Raw genomic sequence first — 15,865 nt, 5'->3', positions numbered from 1 at the left:
TAAAACACAACATAAACATTCCAGAAAGAATATTTGAAGCGCTCCGCTTCAAAATGGCAAATTTCCACCGTGTTGTCATCCTGCAAAATGCAAAAGTTCCAACCTCTGTGATCTTTGCGGGCCCCCGCTAACAGCGCGTAAAAGATGTGGTAGTTTCGCTCTCCCGGATTTTGACGCACCACTCGGTTCTTGGGAAGTGAGAAGAGCACATGACGATGACGATGACGATTGAGATTGAATCACGTGTTCTTGTCAAGCGTTCCGTGGTTTCCCAAGCTTTGACAAACACCCGCTTACCTTTTCCAGCAAATCTGACAGATACGAGTCAAGAAAAAAAACATCAACATGTCAAAGACAACTTAACTTGACAGTTGTTTCGTAGCCGCAAATACAGAATCAGAAGCAATGGTTTGTTTTCAAATGATCGACGCATCACGCGATACGGCGGAAGGATACAATCGATGATACAGCCTCCCTGGATGTTGCCGCTTTGGGAGAAATGGAGCTGGATGAATTTTCCAAAGCGACTGGAGTTGTTATTGTACACCGTCTTGGCATTCCCAAACGCCTCCATGATGGGACTGATTGGGGGGGAAGAAAAAAAAAAACCACAGCTGACATGATATCATGTATTGCAAGATGATAGTTTCAAATGTAACAAAAACTCCATTGATCATTAGGAGTTCAAAAAAAATGCTCCAGTCGAACACCCCCCCGAGTCATGTTTTCAGAGAAGGAACAGAACGCGTATGTATGTATGTATTTATTTAGTTATTTATTTGCCTTTATTGGTCTCACAGTGGAAAACTTTACATTTCACTGCAGCAAAGCGATGAAAGTAAGAGCAAAGGAAAGAAAGAAGTAGTAAAACAAAAGCTGCTGTAAAGACAGCCACTCATGTGGCGCCATCTTGCAGTCAAAACAACAACAAAAAAACTAAATAAATAACAATAAATATTGTGACGCAACATCAAAGTATGCTTTGTAATCAGAGTCCACCAAAAAAAACATGTTTTCAATGGGGGGGGGCAGCAACAAGCGAGCGGTCCCCGTTTCCACTTCTTTCCTACCTGCTCTGGATGAGCGCCCGTTCCACCCTCTCCGAGGGTGGCGTAGCTCCCGATTTCCGGCTCATCAGCGAAAGGAACTTGAGCAGCAACTTGGTACTCTCCGTCTTGCCGGCACCGCTTTCCCCGCTGACGAGGTTCGGAGCGGGAGACGTTAGCAAAGGCTCGGCCGGGAGCGAAGACGCGGCGTCCACGGATCGTTACCTAATAAGCACGCACTGGCTGTCGTGACGCTTCCAAAGGCATCGGTAGCACTCGTTGGCGATGGCAAAGATGTGAGGGGGCAGCTCCCCCATCTGGCGCTTGCTGTAGAAGTCCACCGAGGCGCCGTCGTACAGTCCCGCAATCTGCTTGTAGGGATTGACAGCTGCCAGGATTGAACCTATGTTAGTCTGTAAAAAAAAAAAAAAGGGGGGGGGGGGGGTTTGGGGGAGAAAGTGTTCCTTTGCCATTTGGACTTGGAGCTCAACATTTTTAGGAGACAAAAACACAAAAGCGCCGTTTCCTTTTCATCACTTTGCCGCTCTCAACTGTGAATTTCTCCATTGTGAGACAAATAAAGGCTATCTCAACGCATAGTACGCTATGGTCTAAGAGGAAGAATACATTTCATTTATAAGCAGTAACGGTCTCGTATGGTATCGTATGGTCCTGTACGACAGAGCTTACACAGACGTATCGTATGGTATCTTATGGAATCGTATGGTATGTTATCATATGATATCGTATCGTATTGTATCTGTGCTGTATGTCATGCATATTAGCATATTTGACAAGAAAGCTGACTTTGATATAAGGTATCGTTTGGAATCTTATCATATGGTATCGCATGGTATCATATCTTATCTCATCTTATCTTATCTCGACTTATCAGTTGACCGTATTCAACTCAAAGTCTATTTTGACACGCAGACTAGCAGAGAAGTTTCGGGTGCACTACATTATTCATGGAGGCTAATAATAGAAGGGCAGGGCGGCGAAATAGAGGCTGCTAATGTGCATTCCGTCCCATTGTAAAGCCAAATGGACGCCATCCGATTCCAGGAAAGCCGAATCCTGAGCCGCCGTAGGTAGCCATTTGATTTGGGGGCGAGGAACACGGCTCCTTACGTAGATGTTGTCTTTCTGGTAGCGTAGAAAGAGGTTATGCATGATGGCGGCTTGGTGCAGCTCGGCCAGCGTGGACATGTCCTCCACTCCGCGGGCGCTGCCGTGGTGCATCGGGTACGCCGTATCCTCTCTGAGCTCCGCCCTCGCCAGGTAGATCACCTGCAATCGCAACGGCGTGACGGATGCTGAACGGAAATTGAGTTGGACGCGCCGGTCGCTTTTATTTCAGCAAATGACTACCGGGAATACATAAATATGCCGCTCATTAAAAATTCCGCCACAGAATATCAATTGGTGTCTAACATGTTGTTTTGAAGGCAAATTAAAGTGGAATGGACAAGAAGGTATGAGAGTGGTGTCTAAATGGCCCCACAAACACTCGCAGCAGCTCCTCCGAGCTTAGTCGGGTTACATCCCAGCAGGGAGCAGACTGCTTGCTTTGAGATTACAAGACCGCCGAGTCATCGCAAACAGACACGGCGCCACCTGGAGGCCCCCCCCCCCAAAAAAAAAAAATCTGCTGTGCCTGGTGGATTGCGTATCAGGAAGGGCTGATTTTTTTTACATTGATTACAATGTGAAGCGCTGTTTCGGTTTTCAAACACGGTCAAGAACTGAGGTATCACTGTATACAATTGGAAGAAGACCTCAGCTGTAATGTCCGTTTTTTAACGCAAAGGATAAAGAACACATGTTTGGAGCCGGGGGGGGGGGGGGGGGGGGGATTATTTTAATGTCTGTCTACATGTCAATATGCTGCACCATTTGTCTTTAAAAAATAATAATACATTTCGTTTATAAGCGCCTTTCAAAACTCTCAAGGTCACTTTACAGTCAGTTTTTCTGTGGGTGAGCAGTGGCAGCGACACGCGCCAGCGTTCACTCATCGCGGAATAACTCAAAAAGATAGAACGTTAGCTAATGGATAGCTAGATAGCTAATGGATAGCTAGCTAATATGTTTCCTGACTCAAATAGCTGGCTAGCTAGCTAGCTAGCTAGTTTCCTTACTTGACTTGAAGATTGCCTCGGTTCACTTTATCAATTGCCCTTTCCAATTTGGTGCCGATCCACGCCATCGTCATTTTTGGGCTATCCGGCGGCAAAATGCAAGAAAAGGCAAAACATCTGGCAAAGAATTCACCAAAGTGAACTCCCTTTGGGAGGAGGGGGCTTGGGGGGGGCAAATTTGACAAACAGCATTAGATAACTACTACATTCTTGCTGTAGGATCGTGAGCTTGTCCGGACGATTTTGGTGACGAGCTTTCATGCTACATTAGCAGATGTTAGCATGTAACGTACAAACAACACATGCGATTATCTTTGCTTTATGCTTAGTTTGACAGCAAACGGTGACTCATACTGTCAAATAAATTACTTTTTGGTCGGGGAAGAATTGTTTTGATGGTGTTTTTTGTTTTTTTAATCAGGTGTGCATTCGCCTTGATTTTTTTTTGTAAACGAAGATGTGCAAAGGCAAAAGCGCAATAAGAAAATGGCCATCCGAGACAGTTAAGATTTGGAGGACAACCACCTCCGGGGAGAAAGGAAGTATCATGATGTCACCCGCCTAGCTGATTTACAGTATGGATATTCACCCCCCCGCCCATGCGCCATGTCTAATCTGACAAGTGAGTCTAAAAGCTTGTCGCTGCCGCAAGCTTTGATTTTATTTACAATGTAGCACATGAGTGAGTCACAGCGCATTCAATGACATCATTTTACGCTGGGCGACTGATGCTATTATCTGTGCCTGGAAAATGGACTCTTCAAGAAGGAATCAGACGCTTACAGGCAATCAAATTCGTGACATTGTTACGTTTAAATGATAGTCACGCCTTGATGTCTCTTCTTCACTTGAAGTGAGCGGATCCCCGGTGAACAATGTCGCGCTCGGATTTCACAGCGCAGGGACTTTTTTTCCTCCATCCACTGCAAAAGTGGCTCGCCACATCATTTGATGTGTCGCACCGGAGCCAATCAAAGGTCACTACTTTTTAAAATAGTATTTGGAATATATAAACGTCATACGAAAAGATTTTTTTATTTTACCACAACCCCTCATTGCTCGATACCATTTCATCTAGAACTGCTTCATGTCACAAAGAGGGTACAGAAAGTGCTGAAGAATGAATGATTCTGTATCTTTGTGTTGTCATATTATTGGTTATTTAGTTGTTGTTTTTTTTTTAACTTTATGTTACTTCCGGGTTGAGTGAACGCTGGCGTGTGTGGCTGCCGCTGCTCACCCGCAGGAATAATATCCTGTGACTGTAAAGTGTCCTTGAGAGTTTTGAAAGGCGCTTATAAATGAAATGTATTATTATCATTATTATAAATAACTAAATAAATAAATAAACAGGCAAAGAAGAAAATAAATAAATAAATGAATATATATAAATAAGAATAAACAAATGAATAAATAATCAAAAATACACAAACGCACAAATAAATAAACAAACGAATAAATAAATAAACACATTCCTAAATAAACCGGCAAACAAGCAAATAAATAAGTGAATAAATAAATGGGAATAAACACATACTTAAACAAATAATCAAAAATACATAAACAAATGCACAAAAAATAAACAAACAAATAAAAATGTAAAAACAAATAAATAATTAAATAGGCAAACAAGCAAATAAATACAGTAAAGTCTCGTTATATGCACATCAGCATTTATCATTGTCTCCCACCTGAACCGCAGGCATCAGCTGAGAGTCCACTTAAAAAACAAGCTAAGAGCTTGTAAAGTGTCCTTGAGAGTTTTGAAAGGCGCTTATAAATGAAATGTATTATTATCATTATTATAAATAACTAAATAAATAAATAAACAGGCAAAGAAGAAAATAAATAAATGAATATATATAAATAAGAATAAACAAATGAATAAATAATCAAAAATACACAAACGCACAAATAAATAAACAAACGAATAAATAAATAAACACATTCCTAAATAAACCGGCAAACAAGCAAATAAATAAGTGAATAAATAAATGGGAATAAACACATACTTAAACAAATAATCAAAAATACATAAACAAATGCACAAAAAATAAACAAACAAATAAAAATGTAAAAACAAATAAATAATTAAATAGGCAAACAAGCAAATAAATACAGTAAAGTCTCGTTATATCGATATTCAAGGGAGTCCGAAAAAATATCGATATAACCGGGACTATCGATATATCCGATATCGATATAACGAGACTTTACTGTATGTGGATAAATAAATAAATGAGTAAACAAACACATACATGAATAATAATAATAATATAAACAAACACACAATTAAGTAGATAAGCAAATACATACAAATAAATAAATACACAAACGGGCAAACAATCAAAGAACAAAGTCAATAAATAAAGGTGTAGTGGCTGAATATGACTTGACATATAAGGCACACCTGCATCTAAGGCGTCGTCATCTTTTGAAGAAAATCTTTTGGGTGCGCCTTATAGTACAGCGGAAAACACGCTCTTCCAATTTGCTCTCCACATCTACGGCAATCCAAAAGTGGAATCCAAAATGTTGCAGAAGCGAACGAAACAATTGGCAGAAAGTCACTTTGCGTAAAAGGGTCCCGTTTGTTGGGAGCGGGGCCACTTCCCGTGTTCCCTTTTGTCCCCGTCCAGCCCACCGCGCACGCACGCACGTAAGCACGTAAGCACGTAAGCACGTAAGCACCACCCAGCTCAAAATAACAGCCACTGTTCATCCAGCTGCTACCATCTGCCCACGTTAAGCACACACATAAGCTCTTAGCTTGTTTTTTAAGTGGACTCTCAGCTGATGCCTGCGGTTCAGGTGGGAGACAATGATAAATGCTGATGTGCCGCTTCACGTGACAGCGGCCAAGTCAGGCTGTTAAAGGCCAGACCCCCCCCGACCCCCGACCCCCTTGCAAGATGAGCACTTTAGGCGCTGCGCAGCACCAGTGGAGCGCCCGCTCATGGGATATCAGCGCCCTGAGGGATGGGCAGGCGGATTGTAAGCCCTACATTGACCAAAACAAGCCCCGACTGACAAGGCTGACATCTGTGTGTAAAAATGGAGAGGACCCAAAACAGAACCCTGGACAGATTTGTCATGATTCACCCCATTTTCAAAGCTATTTTTCATGTCTATCACCACTTGACTGTCTCGGCGACCAAGCGCGGGGGCGCAGGATTTCCTCCAGACATTGGACCTTCCACAGGCTCACAAAAGGCCTCTCTCTCTCTCTCTCTTGCTAGCCAGCTAACTAACCATATAATAATTTGGGTTTCTAAATCGCAAGAACAGCGCTATGGCTCACAAGCTGTAAACTAGCTACGTCACACCTCTCTCTCTGGCCAGTTAGTTAACCATATAATAATCTAGTTTTCTAACTAGCAAGTACAGCGCTATGGCTCAAAAAGTAAAAACTAGCTATGTCACCCTCCTCTGTGTGTCTCTCTTTCTCTTTCTCTCTCGCTCGCTCACCACCTAGCTAACCATATAATAATCTAGTTTTCTAACTAGCTAGCACAACGCTATGGCTCAAAAGCTAAAAGCTAGCTAGGTCAGTCACACTTCTCTCTCTCTCTCACACATACACCTAGACACAATAGTTAAAACTGTACTTTTATCTTCTGTGACCTGAAAAAAACCCAACTTTTAATTCCCTCGATATGCCACAAGATGTGAGCCAACCTCTACTTATCTCGATACGAAACGATTCAACTCACTTCAACTCGCTCATAATCCCGATCCAAGAAGCAGAGATAGGAGCTCTCTTACCTTTCCATAGTCGGTGGTGAGGACCAACCAAGTGTCATCGCAGGAGCTGACGGTGGAGGGCAGGAGTTGTTCCTGATGTCTCAGCCACACGCGGGAGCCCTGCCGCACCAACATCAAAAATAATAATAATAATACATTTCATTGATAAGCACCTCTCTAAACTCTCACAGACACTTTACAGTCACAGGATATTTTTTTCTGCGGATGAGCAGCGGCAATCCCCAATTTGTTTGGTTTTGGTTTTTCTTGGTAAAGCGCTGGTCAGACCTCTGGCAATGTTTTTTTTTTTCCCTTACACGAGGGGGCAGCATTTGCCCTTTGTACATCTGCCCCCATTTCAAGCTCAGATCACTCCAGAACCATATCATTTAGAAATTAACTCTTTTTTCCGATGAAAGAAGAGGGTTATGTATCTGGTTTCTAACGCCGAATTGAATGTTTATGTAGTTTATGTAAAACTCAGTATTCTGTGGGTTTGAGCGGAAATGACAAAAACCCTGGCACTGCAGTGGACACATTTTGGCACATCATCTGGCAGTGAATGAGTTTCCCCCAAAAAACGCCATCAAGCGCGATGTCCACTTGTCAAAGTCAATTTGCTGTCCGTCACGGACGTACGAATGAACAATGCAAACAAGAGGAATGTTGAAGTCTGCCGGTCACTTCCTGCTAGCAAAGGAAGATGCCTTCTAGAGCCTTGGCAAGCAAGCATGTTTGAAAGATTGCAAGGCGTGGCTATTCATCATCGGAGGCCCTGGCGGTGATTCTTTGTCCGCTCACCTTTTTAGAGCCCAAAATCAGAGGGACAGAATGGAGTTTCAAGGAGCATAAAAGCCAGCGGCTCAATCGGCATCAATTCCACTTGGAAAGCAAACGCCACTTTTAGACATCAATCCTCATGAATTATTGAAAAAGAGCAACCGCGTGCGCGCAACGGATGGGATTATGTGATATCCTTCTTTCTCTCTCTTTTTTTTTTTAAACACGCTCAGCGCCAGAAATTGTTTTGGTACAAAAATCAGACCTGTCCAAAGTGCGGCCCGTGGTCAATTTTGATCCGTCTCGCGGCCTCCCTCATAACATCAATCATGTTTGGAATTGGGCTTGTTACCTAGCCCAGTCAGCCAAGTGCTGCCATCTTGAGGCTCAATTTGGAACAGCAACTTAGTACATGAATCATTGACTGATTTTCAATCATGCCGATTTTCGACATTTTTGGAAAATAGCGACTATCAATTGGATTGGAACGGATCGGTCTTTGCCTTGATTCGACTCGCCGTGGAGAAATGGACCTTTCAATGAAAGAAGAATTAGTCGCGTTCACCTTGACAAAAAAAAAAAGGGGGTGGTGGAGACTAAGCGTGCGCGTCACTGCCCGGTAGCGCCTGGGCAATTTTGGGCAAGGCGCTTGACACTCGGGTCCAGACTATTCGCCAATGAGTCCACGGACAATCGGGTCCTCTGATGGAAGTGCAAATCAAAGGCTCATGCGCATTTACATGGAATTTTGTGGGATCTTACTTCTCTCATACATCACATTTTCCATTTAGTCATTCATTCATATATATATATATATATATATATATATATATATATATATATATATATATATATATATATATATATATATATATATATATATTTGTTTATATATGTATTTATGTATTTACTGCTTTATTTATTTATGTATTTATTTATAATACTTATTTAAGTTTTTTTGTCCCCCGCCTCGTGCCCGAAGACAGCTGAGATAGGCTCCAGCAACCCCCGCGACCCTAATGAGGAATAAGCGGTACGGAAAATGAGATGAGATGAGAAGTTTTTTACTTATTTATGTATTTGTTTATTTACATATTTATTTATTTACTGGTTAATACATTTATTTATTTGTACTTATTTATCCATTTCTTTATATATTTATTTATTTGATTACTTATTCATTTATCTGCTATCTTTTATTTTTACTTATTCATTTATTTATATATTTATTTACTGGTTGATGTATTTAGTAATTTGTTTACTTATTTATTTGTTCACTTATACATGTATCTCTTTGTTTATATATTTATTTTTACTTATTCATTTATTTATTCTTGTATTTATATATTTGTTTATTTTCTGGTTTATGTTGTAGTTATTTGTTTATTTACTTATTTATTTGTTTACTTATTCATGTATGTTTATTTGTACGTATGTGTTTATGTACGTATCTGTTTCTTTCTTGATGTATGTATGTATGTATCTGTTTGTTAATGTTGTTATTTTGCTGCGAACATTGAAAAGCAAACAATGGAAATGACTTGCGCTTGCAATCTTGAGTTTGGTCAGGTTTCCATCAACTGCGATGGTGCGATTCAGCTCTTTGATCACCTCATCGGCAAAAGAGGCCATTTCGAGACTCGGAATTTTTCAGTGCGTCTTTGCACGTTTGAAACACGTTTCGAGAGCGCGACCCACCCTCAAATAGTTAGCACCCACAACAATCGTCCGGAGCCTCATGATGCGTCGAAGCAAGTACATATGGACATTGGGAGTAGGTCGAGATGGATTCCCCCAGATGTGTTTCCTTCTTCCTTCTGCGGGCAATTGCTTTGTACAATCAATCAATCAATCAATCAATCAATCAATCAATCCATCCATCCATCCGTCAAATAAAAAAAACAGGGTGCCGCCTTTCCGGCAACCGATGGCCCTTCCAACCGCCCCCATCAAGAGCCTCGAAGGCCGGGACAAAGGCGGCCAGTCTGCGACTGGCCTGGAAGTTAACCAGGTGGAAATTTCCCAAATAAAGACCAGCTGGGACACAATGGGGACATGTCAACACCCACCCCGTCCCCCGTCCACTTCAAAATCACACAGTGTGACCCCATCTGCTCACATTTCAGGCTTTGGCGATGATAACAAAGGCACTTTTAAATATTCTCGTGCTCACGCGGGGCAAAGTGCTGCGAACGCGAGTGGGGGGGCGGGCGGGAGGACGGTATCGAGTGATCAGATCAAAAGTCACGACGGGAAAGAGACGCGGGTGATACGGGTGGAACGTTTACAACTCAAAAGGAAAGGGGATGTGAAATTTGGAGCACTTGGCAGAGAAACCGCCATTTTGTTTGTCTCATCTGAATCGTTTGTGTCGGCCACGTTTGGAGTCAATTGAATTTGGTATGAGACGTCTTTCCTCAGAGGACGATGTTGATTGACAGCGGCGGTGAAGGAAGAGGCCCCTTCCTGCACCTCAAATAATGACACGCAGCAGAATTCCCATCGCAATAGTGATCCATATTGTAATCGTCATCATAATGTATTATGATGATGATCATGATTTTTCTGTCTTTTCATTTTGGAAAAAATATTTTAGATCAATGAGCAAATGCACTTCAAATTCAGACTCGTCGCATCATCGCATGAGCGACGCCCAAAAATGACACAGAATTGGGGAAGGGCGGGGCAAGGCAAGGGAGGGCGGGGCAAGGCAAGGGAGGGCGGGGCAAGGCAAGGGAGGGCGGGCCGTCTTTGTTCGGCGCAATCGACTGAGGGGCGGGCCGAGGGCACAAATGGCTTGATTAAAAGCAACCTCCAGCATCTGAATTCAAGATGATGGAGGAGGCAGCTGATGGGAAATTAGCTAATGGAGGAGGAGGACAGGATCCCCGTGGGGAACAGGGGGGTGGGGGGCGGGGTCATTTGGTGTTTATCATGGGGTCTTAGAAGCTGTCTGACCCCCACCCCTTGCGGATTTGTCAGAACGCCGCGTGCACAAGGGATCATCCACGCGGGCGTGTCCGAAGGGTTACAGAGCAGTCTGGCCCCCCGCGGTGCTCTGACAATGCGAGTGGACTATCAGTCACATTGTGGCGGAAGAGATGAAACTACAAGTCAAACAACAAACTCTTGCGCAACTTGATGAGCCCAGTTAGCTTTATGCTAACATCCAAAGAAAACATCACGGGCCAATGGAAAGCATCAACGCCGCAAAAATTTGAATGCAAAAAAAACAAATGGTGAGCCGCCAATGAAAAATGGAAGAAGTCTGTCACCTTCAATCCGGTCCAGTTTTATAACTTCTGATCTCTGACTTGAAAATTGGGCCGTGAGCGCGACTGCTAGGTGCCATCTTGGCACCTCGGGCTCTGATTTTTGCCTCAATCCGTTGAACTCATTCACTGGCAGACGATGTGCACAAATGTGTTCGCTCCAGTGCCAGGGTTTTTGTCATTGTCACTTGAATTGCAGAAGATTGACTTTTAGGACTACGTCAGCATTCAATACCGTGTTAGACTCTTTAGTTTAGTTCATTCCCAAGTTATAGGAGTTATATGAGCTTGAAATGGGGGCAGATATACAAAAGACAAACGCTACCCCCTCGTGGGAGGGAAAAACATTGCCAGAGGTCCGGCCGGCGCTTTATCGGCAAGAAACACCAAAACCCGAACTCATTTGGGAATGGCGTTCCACATCACGCTTTACAATTCCCGAATAAATTCGGCCGTGGCGGGACGATGAACATATTCCATCCGAACGTCACCCGCAAAGTAATGACGGGAGGCTGGCCGGGGAAAAGTCAGCATCTGGACCCACAGCAGTAATGACAGGCTGGCTATTATTAAGCCGCGGCGCAAAGAAAAGCTTTAAGCTCGACTCTTATTACGAGCTCATCGAGCCAAGTCGGGCAAGGGCGGCCAAGGTCAAGGCCAAAAGTCCTTTAGTGCGCCGGGGGGGGTGACGTGGTCAACAACGACTTTCATTTGCTCGGTGCTTAGCATCCCGGATAACGCGCCAAATGTCGATCCAGCCAAAGTGTCTTTGCCTTTGGTGCTGGTGAAGAGGAAGTAGAATCAGAATCAGAATCAGAATACCTTTATTTATAAGTAGCAAGGCTCGGGCTCGCCGTTGACCCAAAAATGCTGTTCTCGCAATATCACGATGTTGGCAATATCGTCGCTAAAACAAATCCCATAAAAAGAAAACGATTAAAACAAAAATAATAACCCGACGCTATTTGACAAATGTAGTACACTGGAGTTCAAAATAAATACAGTGATGCCGCCGCATACAAACATTCAATTTGCGAGAATATAATCTCGTTTTCGGCGGACGAACCAAACCACACGGCGCCACGGTGGCTGGCGGACTCGTTTTCGTCAGCCCCTTTCTTTGAGTGCAGATGTGCTTTGCTATCGAGTGGAGTACAATTGCTATCGTGGGACCGAAAAAGAGCCCACCGCAGGCTAGCGTTAACACTAAACAAAATGAGGGTCAAGCAGAAGAAGGAGATCACCAAAAAACACCAAGGAGGTGTGCGTTTGTGTGACTTAGCGTCCCGGTACGCTAACGCCACCATTGCTACCATCCTTAAGAACAAGGGACAGCGTTTACTTTTCAGGGGAAATAACAGCATCCTGTGCTTCATTTCAAATGGATGGAGGAATTATTGATCGATATTACAAAACTGTAATATTGATCAGAATATCATTTTAGACAAAATGATGGGATTCTACTTTTTATAAGCTTTTGGGGGAAGGGTGGGCGGGTCCGAAATGTGGCTGCAGCTAGCGCAAGCCCTATAAAAAAAGTGGGAGGGGTATTGGAAGGAGAATGACTAATCAGAAAGCCAACACGGCAGTACAGGGATTTGAAATGATGATGTCACTGTGGTAAGTGACAACCACAAATGTTTCCCGCTGAATGAAGGCTTTCGGCGAGGGAAAAAAAGACGGAAAAATCATGATTTGAAATGTTTTTTGCCAAATCTTGATTCCAAGCCAAACGGGAGCAAGAAAAGGAATGCCATTTTTTCAAGTCTCCTTTCCTTCCTTGCATCCTGGCCTCACTTCCTGACTCCCTTCCTCGCTAAATGGCGGCTGAAGGTGGCGGCGCGGTGATCTCAGATGCCTTCAACAGCTGGAGGAAATAACCAACGCCTTCCTTCAATGAGCCTTTTTCCTTCGCAACAATATCCGTAGTCGAGCATGTCCGTCGGCTCAGCTTGCGCTTGAAAAAGCCCACTGGAATGGAGGGGGGTTGCAAGAATGCGCCCGGTAACCGAAACCTCAAGAGGGCCGTGGCACTTGCACGCCACACGGGGAGGACGTGCCGGCGCGGCTGGGAATTTCAAGGGGGGTTGGACTCCGGGATTCCGTCTGGTCAACAATACCTTTCTTGGGGGGGGGGGGGGGAGACGAAGGGGGTCATCTGGCCCGTAATGCCAGGGTCTCCTCAGAGGGCGTTAACGGCAGCTGCTGCCGTTTTAAAGGATGGCCCAGTTTAGAAATGAAGGCGGCGACCGGACAGGATGCTTCACAAAGGCTGTCAAAAGTGCACTTCCTCCAAAGCCGTGTCGTCAGTGCGAGGGCCGGAGCGGGTGTGGACTGCGGGCAGTGTGGTCTTCATGTTGGCCACAAGCCAAACTATCAATCAATCGATCAAATGGGCATTCGGAACAAACACCCGCTCGTGATTGAGGCCTCACATACACAAATGCGGGGAGGCTATCTATCCGTCGCCAGATTAATGTGTAAATGTGACAGCATCCGTACCTTTAACTCCTGATTATGGTACGGTGATACAAGCATAATACCATAATACCAACCATAATCTATCCCAGAAAAAAAATGATTTGGTCAAAAAACAAAACATCACCTTCCATTATAAAAAATGTAAAAAAAAAAAATCAGTCCCAAGTTTAGAAAACAACATTTTAAAGCAATTTTTAACTATTTGACAGCATCAACTGGATGAACAGGTCATAATAGAGCCTGTCATTTGTGAAATACTAAAAAATAAACACGTTTTTCGTTCACCAAATTTAACATCAATATGAACATTGGAACATCTCTCTCTTTCTGTCTGGCGCGCAGTGTGTTGGCACCTTTCTCAGCTGTCGCTACACGAGGATGAAGTCCGATTTGCGGACATTGCAGTCAAACACGTCTGCTCTTTCGTAAAAAACAAAAACAAAACTTTATTCAACAATAACAACGTCGCTAACAATGAGGAAGGCATGACAAGAGGAGGTGACGTATAACGAGTGGCGCATTCTGGCACACTCGGTTTGGTTGAGAACAGAATTTCGGTTGTATAAAAAAAAAAAAAAAAAAAAAAACACCCACATTTTGGGTTGAAAACCGAATCGGACGAGAACCGAAACATTCGAAAAGCGAGGTTTGACTGTATATTAACAAACAAAAATAGCTCTTTTTTTAATCTACCAAAATAAAGTAATACTGCGAGTCACATCCCAGTTCCCATCGCTACTTGCAAATGTGAGTCACGACAGTGTGACGCATCGAGTCTAAACAATGACGGCGTGTCTACGTCTCCGAGTTGATTGACGGCCGAAGCCCACTTGCATCCAATTTACAGTCACAAAGTGCTGGCCACTTCCGAATAAAAACTAGAAAAAACGCTTTGGCGGCAACCGAGATGAAAAAAAACATCGTCACGTGGCTCTGCTCGCTGATAACGGGATTATCGGAACACAATTGAAACGGATTGTTGAGACATGTCGCTGGGGGATGCAGATCAAGGAAGGACAAATCAGCATCGGGAGGACATTTGCTGTTCAGAAAGCAACATTCACTCGGGTAAATAATTGGTGTCCAGATAGAAAAAGGGACAAATTACCCTCGGAAAACCCATAGAATCAAAAAAAAAAAAAGAGAAAAAAGGAATCTCGATAGTGAGAGGCTCGACCACTGAGCCATATAAATATACACATTAAAACAGTCAAACATAAATATAAGCGGTCTATTTTTCATGAATATCGGTGGCTAAGTTGTCCTCCCGTTCTGAAATGAACCGCGTATAACGAGGGAGTACTGTAATCTGATACAGTATGTAGATTTTTGTTTAATCTTTGGCGTCGTTCCGCGTGGAAAACTGTCAACGCAACGTGGACCAAAGTCATCGCGAATGACTTTCAAACGTGAAAGACATAGTTAAAAATAAGAAGAAGCGACTTTACCTCCGAGAAGAATGTCTCCATGTTGACGAGGTCCAACCTGACGTCCCTTTGTCGTCTGACTCGAGTGGGGAGGGACCGCCGTCGAGAAAGGTGAGCAAAAAGCCTTTAGTCCATTTCAGAATCAAATCTCTTCTCATTCCCCTGCCGACGAGCAGCGAAGTTTCTGGGTCGCAAACGACACGTGCCCAGTTCGGTTCGGATAACTTTCAAATGTTCTTTGGCGCCGGTTGCGAGCCGGAGGGAAGCGTTCTGGGACTCGGGTTGTTTTGTGTGTCTGCATCTGTTTGTGTGAGCGCGCGTCGTGCCATTCATTTGGGAGCCGGCACATTATGCCATATGGGAGGCGGGGCTAGGGCGGAGCAAAGCGGGGAGGAGGAAATACGGAATACGACAAAGATAAAACATTAAAAGATCGCTTTGTCGCTTAACTTTGATTTTCAAGCTTATTTATTTATTTATGATTTTTTTTTGGGGGGGGCGGAGGCATAAGCTTAGAGATTTCGCGCGTGTGTGCGTCCATTGAAAAACAGGAAGTAAATAAGCACATATATCAGTCTCAATTTTTTATTATCTTCCGGCAAAACAGAAGCAGTAAAATGACCGTTCAATTTTTTCAGTTGTAGATCACGGAATCGGCTCACAAAGTTTTCGTGCAAGTTATCAACCAACCAGTGTAGCAAATCTGGCTCTTTTCTTATCCACGGTGTCGTTGGTGACTTGCCCGCTGGCTTTTAGCACAGTGGAAAAATGTGTTCAATCTCCCTTTTGAATATGCGCCCTGAACAGCTTGACTTTGTTGACAAACGCAAACACACTTTGCAGCAAGTCAGGCAGAATTTTTGACTTACCCTGCAGGGTAAGCTTCAGTTTGTCCAAGTGACACGGCACGTGGACCAAAAAAGCCAGATCCATAATCCACTCGTGTTCCGAGTCTCCGACTGCTTGGCCACCCG

General features: G+C 43.6%; 1 protein-coding gene across 1 annotated transcript in view; it reads right to left on the bottom strand.

Annotated features, from left to right (window-relative positions):
• Nucleotides 1–15,197, bottom strand: part of LOC148894994 (unconventional myosin-X-like) — a 54,051-nt gene extending 38,854 nt beyond the window's left edge. Inside the window, exons 1-8 of the mRNA XM_089001942.1 lie at nt 14,913–15,197; nt 6,953–7,051; nt 2,178–2,336; nt 1,272–1,459; nt 1,071–1,196; nt 457–581; nt 298–311; nt 104–188 (exon numbers count right to left, since the gene is read on the bottom strand). Of these exons, the coding sequence (XP_088858068.1) occupies nt 104–188; nt 298–311; nt 457–581; nt 1,071–1,196; nt 1,272–1,459; nt 2,178–2,336; nt 6,953–7,051; nt 14,913–14,933 (817 nt within the window). The 5' untranslated portion in view covers nt 14,934–15,197. The remainder of the gene's footprint in view (nt 1–103; nt 189–297; nt 312–456; nt 582–1,070; nt 1,197–1,271; nt 1,460–2,177; nt 2,337–6,952; nt 7,052–14,912) is intronic.
• Between the last annotated feature and the right edge of the window lie 668 nt (nt 15,198–15,865).

The sequence above is a fragment of the Hippocampus bargibanti genome, linkage group LG08, assembly GCF_051943395.1.
Source record: "Hippocampus bargibanti isolate YZ-2025 linkage group LG08, ASM5194339v1, whole genome shotgun sequence".
NCBI classification, from domain to species: Eukaryota; Metazoa; Chordata; class Actinopteri; order Syngnathiformes; family Syngnathidae; genus Hippocampus; species Hippocampus bargibanti.
The sequence above is the reverse complement of the archived record's forward strand: the minus strand, read 5'-3'. Positions and strand labels throughout refer to the sequence as shown.